The 16,421-nt window shown below is 37.9% G+C and overlaps 1 protein-coding gene across 2 annotated transcripts; it reads left to right on the top strand.

Annotated features, from left to right (window-relative positions):
- Positions 1–225: 225 nt before the first annotated feature.
- On the top strand, positions 226–16,336 carry tubgcp2 (tubulin gamma complex component 2). 2 transcript variants are annotated; one of them, XM_073866679.1, is made up of 18 exons: positions 226–383; positions 697–867; positions 952–1,080; positions 2,401–2,577; positions 2,666–2,825; positions 3,109–3,316; positions 8,190–8,389; positions 8,624–8,813; positions 9,278–9,423; positions 11,042–11,222; positions 11,298–11,478; positions 12,710–12,882; positions 12,967–13,095; positions 13,182–13,302; positions 13,400–13,543; positions 13,625–13,732; positions 15,774–15,937; positions 16,051–16,336. In XM_073866679.1, the coding sequence occupies exons 2-18, from the start codon at positions 718–720 to the stop codon at positions 16,124–16,126; spliced, it is 2,637 nt and encodes an 878-aa protein (XP_073722780.1). In that variant the 5' UTR covers positions 226–383; positions 697–717; the 3' UTR covers positions 16,127–16,336. The 2 variants fall into 2 exon arrangements, with proteins under 2 accessions (XP_073722780.1, XP_073722778.1); XM_073866677.1 differs by having other exon boundaries at positions 257–410.
- The last annotated feature ends 85 nt before the right edge of the window (positions 16,337–16,421 follow it).

Genomic DNA, 16,421 nt, shown 5'->3' with positions numbered 1-16,421 from the left:
TACTTGCTTGTGATCTGCTGTCATAATTTAATTGAGTAGTAGCGTAACAAGTACTCAAAAGTATTATCCGTAATATTTTATCAAAACTTTTTCATTAGATATCAAATTATTTTTACAGTGTATTATTAAAATGTTATTTACATCACCCAGTTTCCCAATGCAAATGCCTTCAGAGTCAGACTGTAAAAACAGCTTCAGACCGCTGTGCATATTGAAGGAAGGACTTTTACTTTGAAAAACGGCTCCTTTTGGCGGACATTTACGAACACAGTTTTCACACAGTTTCTGGCTTCCTTCATCTGGTTGTTGTCAGTTACTCTGTTGCTTTATCAACAGATGCTGTTCGTGATATTATTACAACTGTCATATCAGACTTTCACTAGGTAAACTAGTAAATGCTGTTGTTACAGGTGATTTAAACGCTTTAGTTATTAGCTACACAGTGTAACGTTATGCACAATTCTGCTAGCATGTATTCCTGTAAAAGTCCGGTGGTCCGCTATAAAATAATAAGAATAAATCTTTTTATTCCAGGCGTTTATTTTTTGTGATCAAGGTGTATCAGATGTTTTGCGTTTATCAGAAAACATGTCGTTTTTTATCTCGTTTGTGTAACTTCATTCATCTATGAATAGTTTTATTTCTATGTTAACTTACATGGTTTATTCAGAATCGTCATATTTTCTCTTTCACTAGGTGATTTAAACATCTGGAGTCATGAGTGAGTTTAGGATTCATCATGATGTTAATGAACTTCTGGGTCTGCTGAATGTTCGTGGTGGAGATGGTGCTGAGGTTTACATCGATTTACTGCAGAAGAACAGGACACCATACGTCACCACTACTGTATCTACACATAGTGCTAAGGTAAACATGTGGATGATGGGGTTTGGTTCACAGTAGCTAACCACTTGTGAATGCACTACTAGACTAGTTTATGTTGTCTAACAGGTCAAAATCGCAGAGCACTCCAAAACACCCGAAGACTTCTTGAGGAAATATGACGAGCTGAAGTCCAAAAATGCTCGCATTCTGGATCCTCTGGTGTATCTTCTCTCCAAACTCACAGAGGACAAAGAGGTTCAGTTCATCAACACTCATTATTCATATTTAAATAAGAAAATATATCATTATGCATGGGTGAATCTTACAAAATCAAAATATGTTTTATATTGTAGGAAAAAAATATTTAAAAAAAATTAAAACACATTTGCTACCCAAATTCTCATTACTTAGTGTAGTATATTAAGCAGTTTTATAATAGTTAAACAATAAGCAGTTGTTGTACAACCTTAAAACGGTTGTACAACAGTATATTTTCTTCTAACAAATAGGGGAAAACAATATATGGGTCAGTGACAAAAACAGTTTGGCAAGATGAGAAATTCAATTAAAAAAAAAACTTGTTTTGAAAGCATCCATCACTTTCTTTTCAATGCACAGTGTATTTTTGTTAATATTATGCAATAAAAAATTAAATTTGCACCAAGTTAAGACTGAATGGACCTGAAAATGTCAAATGGTGTAGCCACAAATTGCGCCAAAGAATGAGAAATATTAAATAATCATCAATAAAATCATCAATAAAAAGGCATTTTAAAATATCATTTTATTAGTTATTTCAAAATGTAAATTTTAATGCATTTTTGTAACATTTGTCCTGACATATGCTGAAAACCGCTCTGTTTTCTTAATAATCTTTGACAAATAATGTAAAAATGTATGTAAAAAAAATCATTTTACACTAGATCTAGATAATTATATTTTATTCCAAGTTTTTAATGAGTATATTTATATTTTAATTAAAAAATTACTAGTTAAACCAATTGACACAGACTGGTTACACCACATTGACATTTTTGCAATTGTCCCCCAAATATATTTCAAAATGAAATAAAACCAGAAATTTAAGACTTGATCCTCAAAAAAGAGAATGTATGCAAGTAATCTGCAAATTTATTTTGAAAATTGATCCCTTTTACATTTAATTTATCCATACGGACACAAAATAATTAACATCACGTCACTGACCTATATCGCTGCTTTGCAGTATTCCCATATAAATAAAGGTTTTGGACATATTATTTATGATTTTTCCTAGATTGTCAGTGATGAGAATCAACATTGATATTGATTACATGTAGTTATATTTGAATTAATAGTATTGAATAAATTTCATTCACTGTAACTGCATGTAAACTGAGCGTGTAGGGCTCAGTAAATAGAAATTTGTAAAAGCCCAAAAAGTTAAATCTCTGCAAAATTCATGTAACTGTTGGATGTGATCATCAGTCACTTTAGTGTGTAATGCATACATACGCTATAAATGTGAAATGCTAGGCATAAAAAGATTCACATGTTTTAATGTAATCCAGTTTTAAGACTGCTTCTGCTCTCTAGACTTTGAAAGTCCTGCAGCAAAATGCCAAAGAGAGATCAGAGATGTCAGCTAATGCGACGTCAAGCACGGCCACGTCCTACAGCATTCCTGCGACCAGCAGCAAAATGTCCATGCAGGAACTGGAGGAATTGCGGAAAAAGCTCGGGAACGTGACAGCCAGCTCCAACGTGCCGCAGGTACGTGATAAATGAGCAGATGAGAAACTAAGAAAGATCGTATGAGTTTCTAGATATTTGGTTCCAATGGTTTGGTTGCCTCTTTCAGTCTTCAGAGGTGATCCGTAAAATGCTGAGAGACAGACATAACAAGAAGAACCCCACTCAACCAAATCCTGTGTTTCCAAATTGGGTGTATGACCGGCCTGCTCTGATTGGAGATTTCATCACTAGCCCCACCCCTGTGGGAGATCCGGTCGTGGCTATTGGTAGGTGACAGAAGCTTCCAAAATCATAGTCGATTGAAAGACGTACATTTGTTAGTACTACATGAAGGTCATTTCAGAGAAGTGTTAGAAATGAGACACATTGCAAAGACTCTGAACTATGTAGTACTGTATTGTGGAGTTACACCATAAACAGTGTCTCAATGACACACTGGAGCCACCGAGCAAGACATTAAATACAATATATTTGGCGCTTTAAGTGGCTTTGAGAAAGTAGTAGTTGCTGTTATATGTTGTGAGTTAAAGTGTTAATGTTCATTGTCAGGTTCAATGCCGCTAGCCGCACAGGAACACGCTTTGGTTGAGGATCTGCTGTATGTGTTGACTGGTGTGGACGGCAGGGACATCAGTGCTCAGCCTGTGCTCGGCAGACAGAGTCGCTCCTTTATTGTGGACCCGTCCTTGGACATGTCCATCAAAGAGCTGGTGACCCGGATATTACCGGTTGCATCGTGTTACTCCACTATCACACGGTCAGTAAGCAGTGATGCATTAATTCACTTTTAGATGTATTCCATTAAAAACACAGATTAGTTGATTACTCTTAAAAGCAGATGAAAAAATATACTTTTTTAGCTATTCTCTGTTCCAATTTATTAAAATGGCTACTGCTCCTTGCTTGGTAGGAAAATAGATAGGTAGGTACTATGTAGTAATTTATTGTCCCCTAGAGGCAAATTGTTATACAGCTAGCAGAAACATATAACAACAAAAATAAACATTAGACATAAGCACACACAAAATAGAATAAACCGTATTAAAAAATAAAAAGTAAACAAAAAACTTTCCTCTCAAATCTGCATAAAAGCTTTCAGAAACCTAATGGCAGTGGGTACAAAAGAATTCTAGTTTATATTTATTTGTTCGACAAAATGGCAGATGAAACCCACGGGAGGAAGGTAACAATTACCTCAGCTGTCTTGAAAGTTCTTGCTTTATACAGATCATTTAAATTGTTCAAAGGGGAACCAACAATCCTTTCACACATTTTAACAATACCCAACAATCTGTTCCTACTTACCAGCACATAAATGAGAAAGTAATAATTGACTATGACATTTTCATAAAATTACTATCCATGTTAAAAGTTTCCTTAAAAACTGTTCTTTCTTAACCACAACATCCACATGGGCCTCAAACGTCAACTTATCATTAATAACAGTGCCAAGGTATTTATATTGGTGTACATCTCAATAGCTTAATCCTCAAACCCACCAAAGAAATGGCTGTAGGGTTCTTCCTAAAATCCCCAACCATCTCTTTGGTCTTAGATGCGTTAATGTCCAAGAAGGACAATTTACAGCAGTCAGTAAAGTCCTCCAGAACAGAACCATGAACAAAATCTTCATTGTTTAGTAGGGACACACAATTACACAATCATCTGCAAACTTAATGATGTAATGTCTTTCTAGTTGTGTTTGACACTCGTTAGTGCACAACATAAATTAAAGGGGTGAAAGTACAAATCCTTGCGATGACCCAGTAGGGAAAAAAGTTGAAAATCCAATAAAACCCTTGTTTACCTTCACTCTTTGAGGTTTATCGGTAAAAAAAAAAAATCCATAAGCCAACCTATCAGCCCCCGATCAATACCATGGGCCCTTTTTAGTCTATCTGCTAGAATATGAGGCTGAATACAGTTAAAAGCTGAAGAAAGATCAATAAAAACTAAACACACAAAAGTCTTCACTCTTCACCCCATTAAAATGTGTTTAGACCGTGTTAAGTAGGGTATTTATGGCATCATCAACACCCCTGCTAGACCTATAGGCAAATTGTAACGGATCTGAATTACCGTCCACCATTGTTAAAAGAGCTTTCTTTATGATCTTCTCAAATGTTTTCATAATCAATGAAGTACTGTAAGTGCTACTGGTCTGTATTCGTTTAACTCTTTCCCCCCAGCGTTTTAAATAAAGTTTCCAGCCAGTGCCAGCATTTTTTATGATTTTTCACAAAAGATTATCCTTCCTGAAAATGTTCAACTTTAAAAATATAAACATACAATATTATCAAATGAACTGAACTTCTGCTTAAAAAAAAAAAAAAATCTTATCCAATTTTCAAAAAGTGAGAGACCACAAAAATCGACGATTTAACACTTTTGTTCCTATAGTGTGTGTTAGTGCCGCCATGTGGTCATAACAGCACATCACGCACCATCAGATTAACTTCACAAACAATGCGAGTCTCAGCGCAGATAACAGGAAATCTTGCAAAGATCTCGCGATGTTTCTCGCGTCCAAACGTGACTTCACAGTAAACAAACATGGCAAACAACGGGCATAAAGAAATGTCATTAATACAATGGACTGCTTTTTTACATCTCTGATGTCCATCTCACTTTGGACTGTGCATGCTGCGCCATGTAGTTGTTATGGTTTTATCGTTCATCTGCTCGCTTTTTGATTGGGTATAGTTTCATTTCACGTGACAGTCTACAGCGTGTGTGCGCGTTTGTCCTCGGGGCTTCTCCCACACAACAGGATTTCTGATGTTGAATATTTAAGATTTGCGATCAGAGCAGCCCCAACCTGCAGATTCAGATGCACCGCGCACCACAGGAAAATCTATTAAGATAATCGGTGCAACCACGAAGACAATCTATTTATCTTGTGGTGTGTATCCGGCTTAAGGGGTTGCTTCCAGGTTTTATATGTTGGGTAAGATGCTGGATAATAGCGGAAATACGGATTGTCGGAAAAACTCGTCATTGGCAGGAAAGTGTTTTCTCTATTTGACGAGTTAACTTGTCAATGGTGGGGAAAGAGTTAAGGATTAAGGTGCCTTAATTTTTGGTACAGGTACAATAAAAGATTCTTTCGGCTATTTCAATATCCATAAATGCGTTATACTCCTAAGCTTTACTCCTTATCCAGTATTTATAAATAATGAATGTTTATTAGTCAAAAAGTGTGTAAAACCTTGTAGTTGGTAGGCACTTTCTGCAGAGTTACAAAAGAGAAAGATACGCACACCAAACAAGCTCCCTTTCACATTATTTATTAGAGTGACGTTTCGGGTCTCTACTACCCTTCCTCAGCCTACCCGGAAATACACACAGTTGTCTTTTATACTCAAAGTGTCACGTGATTACACCACATAGATATAACACAATTCATTCAATACGCACAACATTCATCATTAAAAATGTACAACATTTAAATTACATATCCATAAACATATACAATACCATTAAAACTACACATATACAAATCTACATCTAGAATATTACACCATGCCCGTGTAAAACAGAAAATATTACATGACATAGTTACTAGACACACTACATAGTGATAAATATACATATTGCTTCTCACATGTATAGACATACAATCAAATATCACATCAGTTTACTAGGTACAAAATTCATATAAGTTAAAGAGGTAAACCATTTATCCACTCTATACAAAATAATATAATAAAGGCATCTGTTATTAAATCACAATAATTCATCATAATACAGTGAGGACCAAATATTCAATGAGACCATAATAAGATCAATGAAGTCAGGTAAATTATTTTTTAACACTTAGAAAACACTGAGAAAACGGAGAGCATCAGAGATATTATTTAAATAGACATGTTATACTAAAAAAGGTCTAATATCAAATTCTTCATTAAGACCTCTAGGGGCTAATGTGTTCAATGTGTATATCCAGAAAAGTTCTCTCTTTAGAAGCATGTTATCAACATTACCTCCCCTACGTGGACACTTAATGGACTCAATTCCCAGATATTTCAGACTAGACACATTATGTTTAGCATTCATAAAATGTACAGCAACAGGACTAGATGTAACACCATTTCTGATAGCACTGCGATGTTCTGAAATCCTGGTCTTTAATGTTCTAGTAGTCTTGCCTATATGATAGTCCACAGGGGCTTGTCAACATATAAATTATGTTAGTAGTGGAGCAAGAAATCACCTCTTTTATCCTGTATCTGTTGCCATTATGTGGGTGGTTAAAAGTATTAGTTTTATAAGTAAAATGGCATTGTTGGCATCTTCCACAAGGGTAATTCCCGGCAGGTATATTGTTCAAAAAATTAGGAGTTTTAATAGAAGGTAGATCCGCTCGCACTAGTCTATTTCGTAAATTAGGTGGTTTTTTTAAACACCACTCGAGGAGGATTTTGAAAACTTGATGCTAGTGTGGGGTCTGTATCCAAAATGTGCCAGTGTTGTTTTATGGCACCTTCAATAGCTCTAGCTACCGGTGAGTACTGTATGGAACAAACTATTCTCTTATCATCCCTATTAGTCTTATTTTTCTTACTTTCTGCAGAGTTCCCACGGGTCATGGAATTTCTGGAATATCATGGAATTTTAAAAGATGTATTCCAGACATTGAAAGTCAGGGAATTTTTTTTGTCCAAGTCAGGGAATATCAGGGTGTTTAAGTCGCTTAAAAAAAAATTTTTTTTTGATGGTTGTGTTCGACACGTACGCAATACAAACTTAAACAAAGTTTAGAACAAATAACAAGAAAACATGGAACAGGAATCAAATATTAAGTGACAAAAATGCACCACAGCTTTCTATTGTTGGAAAAAGTGAAAATAAAAGACGATGTGTGTAGTGATGCTCCGATCGATCGGTCGATAATGCTTGCTATGTTTCTCAATGAATTACGGTGAAATGCCGCTACATTCAAAAGCCAGGGGGCGCTCTCGTGCAGAAATTCAAAATGCACTGTAGACGAAGAACAATACACACACAGCTATGACACACAGCTCCAGGATGTCTTAAGGATATATTTATATTGTTGTTCTTCAAACCTTTTCAGGTATTTTCATGATAATAAAGAATATGTTTAATAATTATGTTTGACGAGTGTTGCTTTTTCAAATGCATGTTATAAACGACTCAAACTAACAGTGATTTTAGATCGATAAGGACTTACTGATCAAAAGCCCTAGTACCTGAAATAGCTGTAATAAGATCGGCTGTCCGATTCAGAATAGTGATCGGCCACGTATTATTAGTGGAGATCGGCATTGATCGGAGCATCCCTAATGGTGTGTGTGTGTGTAAACGCTGTCTTTTGCCGTTGTGTAATTGTTTGTAGTGTAGTGTCCTGTTTTTAAATTTTCACGCGCATGCGCTGTCGTACGCGGACTGCCACAAAAATTACATCATGTGGATGGCGCACGTACGCGAATGGCCAGAGTATACATTCGGTTTTAGTCATTGAAATTCAGGGAATTTGACATTTTGCTTAGAGTGGGAACCCTATTTCTGGTCATCCCCGATCGAGTCGAGCTGTACCGTGCCGAGTCGTACCACGCAGTGGAAAAATGCCATAAACACATCATTTAATTAAGTTCATGCTCTTCTTGTAGGTTCACTGAGGAGAAGTCATCATTTGAGTACGGTCAAGTGAATCACGCCCTGACTTCAGCCATGAGAACTCTGATGAAGGAATATCTCATCCTGGTCACTCAACTGGAGCATCTGCACCGGCAGGGCACGCTGTCCCTTCAGAAGCTCTGGTTCTACATACAGCCCACCATGCGTACCATGGAAATCCTGGCCTCCATCGGTAAAACTTTTGACAAGTGCATTTACTGTCAGAAGAGATACACTGAGAATTGAGTAATGTGTTCATTTGTGTGGCTTAAATGAATTCAAGGCCCAGTCTCAAATTGATCGTTGCTTCCTAAATCTTTCTCTTCTGTAGATATTATTTTTTCCAGCCGTTTTGTAGTCAATAGGAAAATAGTGAAAATATGGCACATTCGTATTGTTTGTCTGCTAATTAGCTTTTTTCATCCAGCCACCTCTGTGGATAAAGGGGAGTGTATGGGCGGCTCGACCCTCAGCCTCCTTCATGATCGAACTTTCAATTACACCGGAGACAGTCAGGCTCAAGAGCTCTGCCTTTATTTAACCAAAGCAGCCAGTGTGCCGTATTTTGAAATACTTGAGAAATGGATCTACAGGGGCATCATTAAAGACCCGTACAGGTAAAGTCAAATCCCGACCTCTTCGTTTCACATCAGTTACTGCATATGATGCTTTTGAAATTGAGGTAGAAAATACAATGTAGTCATTTGAATTTTAATCAAAGTTCATGACACAGCTACACAGGAAGTATTGGATTATACTAATATTAAATCATCGGTATTAATATTGTTTGAAAGATCAATTATAGAGATTGATTTTTATTTCTTATTAGCTTTCACTTTATGGACCTTGAAAGAGAAACACATTATTCTCTAGTTATGTTCTGTGTTGTGCTGGACTAATAGATTTTGTTGTGTGACTGTCTTTAAACTGAAATTTGTTTAATGAATCTTTCTGTTCATATTTCGGTTCTCTATCATCTACGAGCTAATGAAATCATTCTTCAACATTGATCCAATTGACAAGATGCTTTTTATGACAAACATTTGATTGAAATGTTTGACCAAATATTGTCTTTTCACAGTGAATTTATGGTTGAGGAACATGAGCTACAGAAAGAGAAGATTCAAGAGGATTATAATGACAAATACTGGGACCAGCGGTACACCATCGTCCAGCACAGGATCCCATCCTTCCTGCAGAAGATGGCGGATAAAATATTAAACACAGGTGGGACCTTTACACAAAGAAAAAACTTCATGCGACACGTGACATTGCTACGAATCATTGATTGCAGGAAGAGCTCAGATGCAAAACACCATCGAATAATTACACAGTGGCAAGAAAAAGTATGTGAACCCCTAGGAATAAACAGTTTTTCTACATTTTCTTCATTTGCCATAAAATGTGATTTGATCTAGTTTACAACAGTAGACAAGCACAATGTGCATAAGCTGACAACACACAAATAATTCAAGTTTAAACATTAAACATTCACAGTGCTGGAAGAAAATGTAAGTGAACCCTTTAATAGCTTGTTGAACTTCCTTTGGCAGCAATTACTTCAAGAAAGTGCTTTCAGTAGTTCTGAATCAGACCTGCACATTCTTCAGAAGGAATTTTAGCCTATTCCCCTTTACAAAACCGCATCAACTTAGACATATAACCGGACCCATACTTTTGCTTGCCACTGTATATTAACCGATATTAACCAAATGCTCTCGGCATGTATTATACAGTCATCAAATACCTTCACTTCAAATCTGCTTAATCCTTGCCTCAGACCATTAAAAAATAAAAATTTTCAGCAAAGTCCTCTAATCACACGAAATATGAAACGTAGGGCTGCACAATTAATCGAAAAACGAAATCAGGATTACAATTATGGGTGAAAAAATGACATAATTCTGTCAATTTTTCCTCATTTCGGCAGTATGTTTGAGTACCAAATACAGTGGTGAATCAGAGATTTGAAAATTGATAGATAATTCATAAGTTGACGTGTCCTTTAGCCATTTTTGTTATACATTATACACATTTGTCATTTACATTGCATTATCTAGTTTTGAATGTTTAGAATTGACCTTGCAGCTGCTTCACAGAAAGGTATAAAACATTTCAAAACTTTTATCGCTATTAACCGAAAATAATTACCAGAATTACAATATCAAGGTGAATAATCAACAAATATGATTTTGTCATAATCATGCAGGCCTAGTAAATCAGATGAACATTTCACGTTTCACCTTTAAGCCTGTCACTTTTGACAACCCGTATGTGACATGGATCACAGCGCCCCCTAATGTGTGCTTCAGTTTCTTAATTTTTACATTCTGATTTTCAACATTTGCAAAGTTACAAGCTTCTTCTTTAGTGATTTTGCAATTGTTTGTCAAAAAAAGTGGAGATTTTTGCCAAAAGCTTGCATGCACTTAGATGGATTTGCAGCGAAAGACAGTGAAATTTGTTAAATATCATCGAAATGACTAAAGTGACATTTGTGAAAATAAGGCTTTTCAATTACTAATAATTTTTTCATCTCTTTTCTGAAGTCAATTAAATAAGGCAGTGCTGTCCGCCTCACGTTTTCAAGTGCTTAAAACGCAGTTGATGTATTTGGCTGCTTAGAGGGTTTTGCATCTGAACTCCTCATATATTTTTACATATTTAATAATTTTCCCTTTTTGTCTGTTTTTTTCATGTAAAGCTGCTTTAAAAATAATACAACATTGTAAAAAATATACATATAAATTTTAATTGAATTAATAGAGATCAATGTGGAAAGTTAAATGGCCCAATTATTCAAACTATTAAAAATTATTATTACTATTTTTTTTGTCATTTTTAGGCAAATATTTAAATGTGGTGCGCGAGTGCGGGCGTGACGTGACGTGTCCAGACGCCAAAGAGGTCCTCTACACGCTTAAAGAGCGAGCGTACGTGGAGCAGATTGAAAAAGCTTATTATTATGCCAGTAAGGTTCTGCTCGACTTCCTGATGGAGGAAAAAGAACTTGTTTCACGCCTGAGGTGAGAAGCTCTCTGCAGTTATTGTTTCTAATACAGGTACATAATTGTTCAATTAAATGTCTCTTTCTGCTGCAGGTCAATCAAGCATTATTTCCTAATGGATAAAGGAGACTTCTTTGTGCACTTTATGGACCTGACAGAGGAGGAGCTAAAGAAGCCGGTGGATGACATCATTCCCCCCCGACTGGAGGCTTTGTTGGAACTGGCTCTCAGGATGAGCACCGCTAACACAGACCCCTTCAAAGATGATCTAAAAGTGAGATTATCAGATTTAAAGAACATGACATTTCAGTTTTAAAGGGCACATATTATGCAAAATTCACTTTCAGAAGGTGTCTGGACATAAATGTGTGTTGGCAGTGTGTGAACACAACCACCCTACAATTAAACAAATCCACCCATTTATTTTTTTTAATCACCATTAAACCAAAGCAATCTCATTAGGCTGTTTGATTCTTATGTTAATCTGACATCACACAAACAAAACTACACCCACTGACTGGTTAATTTGACCTTTTCTTAATTGTGTTTGTTTTAGCAATGCGGCTAAAGATACTATTGTCTCAGACTGTATTCATCGGATCATATCTCTTTTATGCTGCGCTTACACCAGCCGCGGTAGAGGCGTGAAGCGCGAGTGATTTCAATGTTAAGTCAATGTGAAGACGCGTTGACGCGCGTCTGGAGGTCTCGCGGCGCGGAAGACGCGATTCCGCCTCATTTGCGTGTCTAGTTTGCACGAATTGAGTCCCTGGCACGGCGAATGGTGCTTTTGTGCATTTTGCGTTTGACGCAAATTGCCGGCTGACGCCCGAGTTGAAAAATTTGAACTTTGGCGGAATTTCGCGCCGTGTTAACCAATCAGGAGCGTGCTTGCTTCTGTGGCGGCAGCCTCACCCGGAGTCACTCATTCAACCTGAAGGAGTGCTTGATATTGTCCGTAAGCAGTCACCCAGAGCTCAAAATGCACAATCAACATCAGTCATCTTGCAAACAGACAACCGCATAGCACTTGCCCCTCCCCACAAGAAGCGGATTTCGCCTCTGACGCGCGTCAAATGCTTGCTTTTTCCGCGCGTCTACTTCGCTCTAGACGCACGAATGCATTCAAACTGTTCAAGCGGCAAACTAGGCGTGGTAGACATGATTTTGACACCTGAAACGCGGTTGGTGTAAACGCAGCATTAACCGAAATCACTCACTGTCTGTTGGTAAGGGAGTGATGAGCTGTAGCTCATTTGCATTTAAAGGCACAGACACAAAAACAGCGTATTTTTTCTCCAACCCAAATAAGGGCATTTTGGACATGCCATAATAAATGATCTGTGGGGTATTTTGTCACAGACACATTCTGGGCACACCTGAGACTTATATTACATCTTGTAAAAATGGCATATGAGGTGCCCTTTAACTCTTTTCAATTGGTATATACAGGCAGAAAGTCATTATGGAAAATTATGGATTTCACTATTCATTTCCTCCTCCAGATTGACCTGATGCCCCATGATGTCATCACCCAGCTCCTGCGCGTCCTGGCCATAGATACCAAGCAGGAGAAAGCCATCATTAATGCAGAGCCAACGGAGGTGTCGCTCAGCGGCTTGGAGGCTTTCTCCTTCGACTACATCGTCAAGTGGCCGCTGTCACTCATAATCAACCGGTACTCAGTTTTTCTCTATAGGACTGTGATCAGGTGACTATAATTATAGCCATGACCTTCTCAACGCGATGCTTTGTGTCGTAGGAAAGCTTTGACGAGATATCAGATGCTCTTCAGACACATGTTCTACTGTAAACATGTGGAAAGACTTCTCTGTAATGTCTGGATCAGCAATAAAGAAGTTAAACAGTATTCACTGCACTCCGCCAAGTGGTGAGAATCGAAATTAGTTTGTTCATTACCGAGTCCGACTCGCTGTTCAGGTGGGATCTTCACTCGCTCACTCTTCTCCATTGTAGGTTTGCAGCCGCGTTCGCGTTGAGACAGAGGATGCTCAACTTTGTCCAGAACATTCAGTACTACATGATGTTTGAGGTTATGGAGCCGACGTGGCACATCATGGAAAACAACCTGAAGTCTGTACGTTGAAGTGCAAAATTATTTGATTTAAAAGAGCAAAGCAGATGCTCTAGTCTAGGGAAACCACAACTGAATTGGTTGAGTTTTGTCTTTTCAGGCCTCCAACATTGATGACGTGCTGTGTCACCACACCAGTTTTCTAGACAACTGTCTGAAGGACTGTATGCTCACCAACCCTGAGCTGCTCAGGATCTTCTCCAAACTGATGTCCGTCTGCGTGATGTTCACAAACTGCATGCAGGTACATTTACTGATGTTCTGAAGAGAAGCTTTAATCATCGTACCGAAGGCCTCGTGTGAGTGTTTTGTGTTGATTCGACAGCGCTTTACTCAGAGCATGAAGATAGACACCGAGATGAAGCGTACAGACGGCTGTCCGACCTCGAGCGAGCGGGTGGAAGAGGCAGAGAAGAAGAGAGTGACCTCTAAAGTGAGTTGCAGGCTGTTAATCTGCTATCACATGCTACGTTTCCATTACAGATTTGTGCATAACTTTAGCGTTATTTTCTAAATGTCCACAAAAGACTATTGCAAAATGACGGTGTTTACATTTACCGATGATATGCGACTGAAACTCTTGCGATAAGTCATTTCAAACCTCTCATCGACTGATGTTGGTAGGTTTACTAATATCACATCCACCACACCAGGCATTATTTTTAAGAGTATTTTTTCTCTTTTTATAACCTCTTAAAGGTGCTCTAAGCGAATTCACGCGTTTAAGGCCATAAAACATTTTTTGTTACATACAGCAAACATCTCCTCACTATCTGCTTGCTTCCTGTCCGCTGATCAAACTGTAAAAACGCGATCTCTGTAGACAGCCTAGGCTCCACAAACTGCAATAACAACAAACTGGCCAAACCTACACCAGAAACCATAACAAAGTATTCTAACCAATAAACGGCAAGAAGGATTTGGGGGTTGGGTTTGGGCGCGTTCATGAAAGCACGGAAGGGAGGGGGAGGAGTTAACTACGCTCAGTTTGTTTGAAAACACATTTCAAAAATCTGCAATCTTCCAGAAAATGTTCTTCTTCAAATATATAAACAGACAATATACCAAATGAAAGAACGGACCCTCTGCTTTCAAAAAAAAAAAAAAAAACGTTTCATCCTACCTTCTGGAGTTCTTTTGTAATCAGCTTTTGAATATGGGTAGGTTTCTGCGAAAACACCACATTTTGAGCAAAAAGCAGAAATAATTGCATTTTTGTAAAGGACTTTTGTTAGAAATCAGATTCAGAATGATGATCAAATCATACACAGAGTTTAAAATTTTGTTAAATAAGTTTTTGCTGAAAGGGACACACCACTTTTTCAAAAATATGCTCCCCTACACCAGCCGTGGTAGAGGCGGCAAAAACACGCTATTTGCACGTAGTTGGACGCTTGAACTCGCTTCATTCTCGCATGAAAGCCGCGCGTGAAATTCTAGTCATTCGAGAAATTCACGTGGAAATCCGCGTCATGGGAGGGGCTTCTGAGACTCCGCCACTCCACTCGCTTCTTGTAAACAAGTCACTACTACAGCAAGGTCCTGAAGTTCAGATTTTTGAACTTGCGTGTTTCCCGCGGCAACGCTCAATTCGCGCGGAACTTGCGGAACGCAACGCGCCATCCGCGCCGCAGGATGCCTATTTGCGTCTTTGCATTGACTTAACATGTAAATCATCCGCGCTTGCCGCCTCTACCGCGGCTGGTGTGAGGCGAGCGCACAGTAAAAATGAAATTTTTCCAGTTTTGGAATCCGTTCAGCTGATCTCCGGGTCTGGCGGTAACACTGTTAGCATAGCTTAGCATAATCCATTGAATCCGATTAGACCATTAGCAATACGCTCAAAAATAACCAAAAAGTTTCGTAATTTTTTGGTTAAAAAACTCGCAAAAATCGCATTTTGCTGTATCAAAACAGCAATAGAACTTATATAGCATATATATAGCAATTTTACGTGTTTTCATTGGCTGTATTTTCAATTTGCAATGTCAATTTGCACAATTCAGGGGGTAATGGAAGCACAGCTACTGACACTATAATCTCCTCAATAGTAAAACATCACATTTAGGACCCTGACCACAAGCCAGTCATAGTTTTATGAATTTGAGATTTGAAAATCATCTGAATAAATAAATAAAAAGAAAGCTAAATAAATAAGGCTTCCATTGATGGCTTGTTAGAATAGGACAATATTTTGCCGAGATAAAACTTATTTGCATATAAAAAATAGATAATTTTGACCCATACAATGTATTGTTTGCTATTGCTACAAATATAACCATGCAACTTGTGACTGATTTTGTGGTCCGGTGTCACATATATAACAAGTATGCAACATTTGTTTACATTTATGCATTTGGTGGATGCTTTAAAAAGCGTGTAGAATGTTGAAAGAGTTTGCATATGAAGTATGTATAACGTAGAAAATATATTGACTGTACTTCATTGAGCCTGTGAATTTTTCTTCCTGTCAGTTCCTGGCTGAACACGTGGACGCCCTCCAGTCTGACTCGGGGTTTGAAGGCACCATCGGCAAGTTTGACAGCAACTTCAGCACTTTATTGATGGATCTTTTGGATAAGCTGAGCATTTACAGCACCAATGACTGCGAACACAGCATGATCAACATCATCTACAGGTGGGTGAAGGATGGAAACTTTAAAAATAAAGCTTTGAGCTCTCTGAACACTTGTTTAGGACAGTGTCCTCCGCAGAAACATGCTCTTAATAAACTAAAAATGTCTTTTCTAGGCTGGACTTCAATGGCTTTTACACTGAGAGGCTGGAGAAAATGGCCATTGAGAGGAGCCAGAAGACCGCCGCATAACACGAGGAGTGTCAGAGAACTGGTTGAAATGTGATGTATGATGAATTATTCATATCCAGTGCTGTTATGTGGTGCTGTCATGAAGCACTTGATGCAACAAACCACAAGTCCTGTGGGAACATTTTCTCCTACGCATTAAAATATGTTTGTAGGTCTTGTACAAATGCAATTAATTACAATTGTAAACTCAATAAAATGAAGTTAATGTGTTGCATGTTTTGTTCTTTATTTTTATTTTTCGGTTTTGTACGATAACAACTGTATGTACGTAGCACAAAAACAACTTCCAGTCAGA

The sequence above is a fragment of the Misgurnus anguillicaudatus genome, chromosome 4 (assembly GCF_027580225.2).
Source record: "Misgurnus anguillicaudatus chromosome 4, ASM2758022v2, whole genome shotgun sequence".
In the NCBI taxonomy this organism is placed as follows: domain Eukaryota; kingdom Metazoa; phylum Chordata; class Actinopteri; order Cypriniformes; family Cobitidae; genus Misgurnus; species Misgurnus anguillicaudatus.
Note: the sequence above shows the minus strand (reverse complement) of the source record. Positions and strands in the feature narration are given on the sequence as shown.

What these genes read in the sequence shown, in the direction of transcription:
- tubgcp2 (XM_073866679.1), top strand. Translation starts at nt 718, where the DNA reads ATGAGTGAGTTTAGGATTCATCATGATGTTAATGAACTTCTGGGTCTG. An exon ending in AACTCACAGAGGACAAAGAG is followed by an intron (nt 1,081 to 2,400) that starts GTTCAGTTCATC and finishes TCTGCTCTCTAG; the next exon opens with ACTTTGAAAGTCCTGCAGCA. An exon ending in ATCATTAAAGACCCGTACAG is followed by an intron (nt 8,814 to 9,277) that starts GTAAAGTCAAAT and finishes GTCTTTTCACAG; the next exon opens with TGAATTTATGGTTGAGGAAC.